This window comes from Glycine soja, chromosome 13 (genome assembly GCF_004193775.1).
Source record: "Glycine soja cultivar W05 chromosome 13, ASM419377v2, whole genome shotgun sequence".
Taxonomy (NCBI): Eukaryota; Viridiplantae; Streptophyta; class Magnoliopsida; order Fabales; family Fabaceae; genus Glycine; species Glycine soja.
In genome coordinates, this window is record NC_041014.1 from 4982870 (window position 1) to 4988513 (window position 5644).

The 5644-nt window shown below is 39.9% G+C and overlaps 1 protein-coding gene across 1 annotated transcript; it reads right to left on the reverse strand.

The window, feature by feature from the left end:
- Nucleotides 1-3996: 3996 nt before the first annotated feature.
- Nucleotides 3997-4979, reverse strand: LOC114381538. The gene is made up of 3 exons (XM_028340813.1): nucleotides 4827-4979; nucleotides 4614-4746; nucleotides 3997-4529 (listed from the first exon to the last, which is right to left on the reverse strand). Exons 1-3 carry the CDS (start codon nucleotides 4977-4979, stop codon nucleotides 3997-3999), a joined length of 819 nt encoding a protein of 272 aa, XP_028196614.1.
- Nucleotides 4980-5644: the final 665 nt, after the last annotated feature.

Below are 5644 nucleotides of genomic sequence, written 5' to 3' on the forward strand. Positions count from 1 at the left end.
TAAATAAGTACTTAAGGCTCTTATGATCACTAAACACCTCAAACTTGGAGCCAAGCAGGTAATGCCTCCACATCTTAAGGTCAAAAACTACAGCAACCAACTCCAAATCATGGGTGGGATAATTCCTCTCATGAGTCTTAAGTTGTCTAGAAGCATAGGCCACTACTTGGCCATTTTGCATCAACACTCCTCCTAAACCCATCTTTTATGCATCACAATACACCTCAAAGGGTTCTCTCGGGTTAGGAAAAACTAGCACTGGAGCGGTCCTCAATTTTTCCCTTAAGGGTTTGGAAACTATACCCACATTGGGTATCCCACACAAAAGCTTGACCCTTTTGAGTCAGTTTAGTCAAAGGTAAAGCTAACTTGGAGAAACCTTCAATGAATCTCCGGTAATATCCTACTAAGCCCAGAAAACTTCTAATCTCAAAAACAGATTTAGGACTCTCCCACTCAAGAACGACTTCTGATGAGAATCCTGAAACTGGCCAAATACAGGCCAAAGACCCAAGTGGAGAAGGACGAAGGCCCAAGTGGAGAAGGACAAAGCCTCCGAGTGGAGAAGGATGAGGGCCCAAGTGGAGAAGGATGAAGGCCCAGAGGCAAAGACATTATCAAGACTATTAATTGTTGCTGAAGGCCCAAATTAATTTGAAGGCCCATAAAAAATATGTTCTATTTTTATTAATAATTTTTATTTATTGTAATTTGTTGGCCCAAATTGTTTTGAAGGCCCATGTCTATTTTTATCTTTTTGTTCAGATACACTATAAGTATTAGTTTTTGTTTTCAATAAAGGAACTTTTGGCATTTTCATAAAATTTGGTGAGAGCTTCTCTCTGGGTTCCTTGTTGAACCAATCTCAGACTCATCAAGGTAATCCTTGCGGCGTCTACCCTGACTTAACTTCCTTCACTGGAAGTGGCGTCATCCAAATCTCCGTAGCCTGTATCAAACGTTCCGCCCCGTAAGGTTCACATCATCTGGTATCAGAGCTTCAGCTCTTGATACAGGTTCTATCCTATCCTATTATTTTTCTTTGTAATTTGCCCAGGTTCGTGTTTTGTCCTTGTTCTGTTATTTGTTTTCTTGTTTGCGTCTTGTTGCGTTCTTGTTTGTGTCTTTGTTTCGTTCTTGTTCTTGTTCTTGTCACGTTTTTGTTCTTGTTCTTGTTTCTTGTGTCTTTCAGACTTTGTGTCAAAAAAAATCTATTTGAGTTCTATTTCAAGTAAAAATAAAAAAAAGTTGCAGAAATATTTAAAAAAGAAAGAGAATAAAAGAAGAAAAAAAAAGTGGATGTTTGATATTTGATCACGAAATTGAGGCAGTTAGAGGCTTTTCTTTGTCGGAAAATCGTATACCAAATCCCCTTATCTGGATTCTCCTCTGAATTCTGAGCGTTTTGATATATAGTGGGCCTCAAACGGACAACCGTAACAAAAGTTATGAGCATTTGAAGTTTACTTGTCATATCTGTTATCTTATCTGTTATCCCATCTGTTATCTTATTTGTTATCATATCTGTTATCCAAATCAAATCTGATCTTTTATCCAAATCAAATCCAATCTGCTATCCAAATCAAGTCCAAGTTGTTATCCCAAATCAAATCTGTGATAATTATATTGTCTTTCCTTTTATTTTATATTACCTTGTGTGTCTAATTTGGTCCATCCAGGAACTTAAGAGTGAACACGAGTGGTAAAAGGCAAGAGGGAATACATTACACAAAAGCCTATATTGAGAGCATCAAACACGATTGAACTACCATCAAAGAGAGAAACACGTGAGTAGAGTGTGGTGAGGTCCTGAATTTTTTTTTATTACTGCAAAATTCTTTGTTCATTAATCATGGCAGGAGCTGGTGACAATGGTGGTGTATATCATCAACTGGACGGATTTCAGCGCTTATTACTGGACGCGATGACTACACAAATGCAACGTTTGTTGAAACGTAACAATGAAGAGCTCTACAGACGAATAGAAGGACTAGAGCACCAAATCAATCCAAATGCTGGGAGACCTTATGGTGGCAACAGAAGGGTCAATGATGGATCGAACCGAATAGAGGTGCAAGACAGAATTGAGGGAGTAAAACTCAATGTATCCTTTTTTAAAGGCAGGAGGGACCCAGACACCTACCTTACCTGGGAGGTGAAGATTCAGCATGCATTCTCCTACAATGATTTTCCGGAAGAGCAGAAGGTGAAGTTAGCAGCAACTACATTCTCAGACTATGCCCTTGTTTGGTGGAAGAAAAATCAAAAGAGAGATGAAGAGAGAAGAAGGGCGGGAGATAGATACATGGACTGAGATGAGAAGGATTATGCGAAGGAGGTATGTTCCAACTAGCTATAGTAGAACCATGCGACAGAAACTCCAGAGGTTATCCCAGGGAAGTTTGATTGTTGAGGACAAGGAGATGGAGATGGCACTAGTGAGGGCCAACATTGAAGAGGACTCCAAAGTAGTGCATGATGGCTTCACCAACAAGATTTCTTTCCAGCACCATGACCAGAAAATTATTCATAAACCTCTATCCCTCAGAGAAGTGTGTGATGACCAAATCATAAGGAGAGAAAAGAGAGAACAAGAGAGAGACAATAGTGAGGCATCACGGAGGAATAGAAAAAAGAAGAGTGATACACTTGAGAGATGGAGTGATACACACGAGAGAGAGAGAGAGAGAGAGAGAGAGAGTGATAATTCTAATCAGTTAACTCTTTATGTTTCTCCTAGTGTTCAACCCTTATTGCAAGAATTTAAAGATGTCTTTCCCAAGGAGATTCCTCATGGATTGCCACCTTCAAGAAGCATAAAACATCAAGTTGATCTCCTTCCAGAAGCTTCATTGCCTAACAGGCCAACTTACAACAGCAAGCCCCAAGAGACTCAGCATAAGGATGCATAGGCCAAAGTTGAGTATGTGAAAAGATTGTATGACCAAGTGAAGGTGCAAATTGCAAAGAAGAATGAAAGCTATACCAAGCAAGCCAACAAGAAAAGGAAGGAAGTGGTACTTGAACCCAGTGATGATCCTAGACATTTGAAGGCAAATGTTTTCCAAGAAGGAGGGAATGATGAGAATCCTGAAATTGGCCAAATACAGGCTAAAGGCCCAAGTTGAGAAGGATGAAGGCCCAAGTGGAGAAGGACAAAGCTCCCGAGTGGAGAAGGATGAGAGCCCAAGTGGAGAAGGATGAAGGCCTAGAGGCAGAGACATTATCAAGACTATTAATTGTTGCTGAAAGCCCAGATTAATTTGAAGGCCCATAATAAATATGTTCAATTTTTATTAATAATTTTTATTTATTGTAATTTGTTGGCCCAAACTATTTTGAAGGCCCATGTCTATTTTTATCTTTTTGTTAAGATACACTATAAGTATTGGTTTTTGTTTTCAATAAAGGAACTTAGGGATCTACAACTATACCCCCTTTAGATATCACATGCCCTAATAAAGTAACTTTCTCTAACCAAAACTCACACTTGGACAACTTAGCATAAAGTTGTCGATCCCTAAGGGTATGCAACACTATCCTCAAGTGTTCTTCATGTTCCTCTCTAGTCTTGGAGTATACCAAAATATTATCTATGAATACTACCACAAAACTATCAAGGTAAGGGTGAAAGACTTTATTCATGTAGTCCATAAACACACCTGGAGCATTAGTCACACCAAAGGGCATGACTAGATACTCATAGTGACCATAACGGGTCCTAAAAGAAGTCTTTGGTATATCCTCAGACTTCACTCGGATCTAATAGTAACCTGACCTAAGGTCTATCTTGCTAAACACACAAGCTCCTACCAGCTGGTCCATAAGATCGTCTATTCTAGGAAAATGGTACTTATTCTTAATTGTCACCTTATTCAACTGGCGGTAGTCTACACACAACCTCATGGTCCCATCTTTCTTCTTCACTAACAACACTGGTGCTCCCCATAGAGACACACTAGGTCTAACAAACTGCTTATCCAACAACTCCTCTAACTATTTCTTAAGCTCAGCTAACTCTATAGGAGACATCCTATAAGGGGCTATGGATATGGGTCCAACACCAGGTACTAAGTCTATGGAAAACTCTTTCTCTCTCTCGGGTGGTAGACTGGATATATCCTTAGGGAACACTTTAGGAAACTCTCTGACAACAGGGAGGTCACAAATGGAAGCCTTCGTCTCTATTTCCAGGTTACACAAGATCATGTACACTTGAGCATTTTCTTTTAAAGATGTCATAACTTGGTTGGCAGAGATAAACATTATATCCTTACTAACTCCAGAATCATCAAACACCACAGTTTTATCAAAATAGTTTAACAAGACATGGTTGGAAGATAACCAGTCCATACCTAGAATGACATCAATTTGGCTCAAAGGCAAACAAATCAGATCAATCAAGAATGTTCTACCAGAAATTTCCATAGGACAATTCAAACACACATTAGAGGTTATCACAAAACCACTTGTTGGGGTCTCTATCACCAGATCTTTATTTAAAGAAGACACAGAAAGCTTAAGTTTCCCTACACACGAACATGATATAAAAGAATGGGTTGCACCGGAATCAAATAACATAAGTAAGGGAATCCCATTTATGAAACATTTACCTTGGATTAGATCTTTGGATTTCGAAGCTTCGACACCCTTAAGGGTAAAGACTCTTCCTTTGGCCTTCGAATGCCCAGTTTGGTCATTCAGGCCCCCACCATTTTGCTCCTTCTTGGGATATGGACAATCTCTCTGAATATGCCCATTTTTTCTACAATTAAAATAGGTCATGCCTTTATCAGCATAATATAAGGAGATGTGCCCTAGCTTACCACATTTGTAACAAGTGATTTGACTGTGGAAAGTATTGGGTTTGCTACCACAACCACCCGCAAACCCCATAGCAACAATCCTCTGATTGTTGGGGCAGTTACGATATTGCTTATGAGGGGTCGAGTACGGTTTTCCCCAATGTTGAGGTCCATTCTTTTTGTTCTTCATTGGGCCGATACTCCTATAACAGGTCATCCTGTTTGGGGAGTCTTCATCCAAAATCTGACACATGTTAACCAAGAGTGGGAACTAAAAAACACCTTGGTAATTCACAACTTGCTTCACTTCAGGTCGCAAGCCATTCAGAAACTTCACACATTTGGAACTTCCACCATCTCTCCCTTGATAATGGGGAAAGTACCTCACCAGCTCCTCAAACTTGGCTGCATATTCAGCCACAATCATGTTTCCCTACTTGAGCTCCAAGAACTCCATCTCTTTCTTGTTTCTAACATCCTCAGGAAAGTATTTCTCCAAAAATACCCTCTTGAAGACATCCCAGGTCACATCTTGACCTTTAACCTCTAGGCATTAGCGAGTATTCTCCCACCAATACGCAACTTCTTCAACCAGAGTATATGTACCAAAAGCAACTTTTTGCCCCTCCGGACATGTCATCACTCAGAAAAATTTCTCAATTTCCCTTATCCAGTTCTAAGCACCATCAGGGTTGTATCCTCCATTGAAAGAAGGAGGATTGTTTTTTTGGAAGCGGTCCAACCCTTGGTACTCAACAGCTCCACCAGCTTCTCCCCTATTTGGATTCCCTATATCCTGAGCTAAGGCTTGGTATTCCCCCTTGATCCTCCATAAAAGT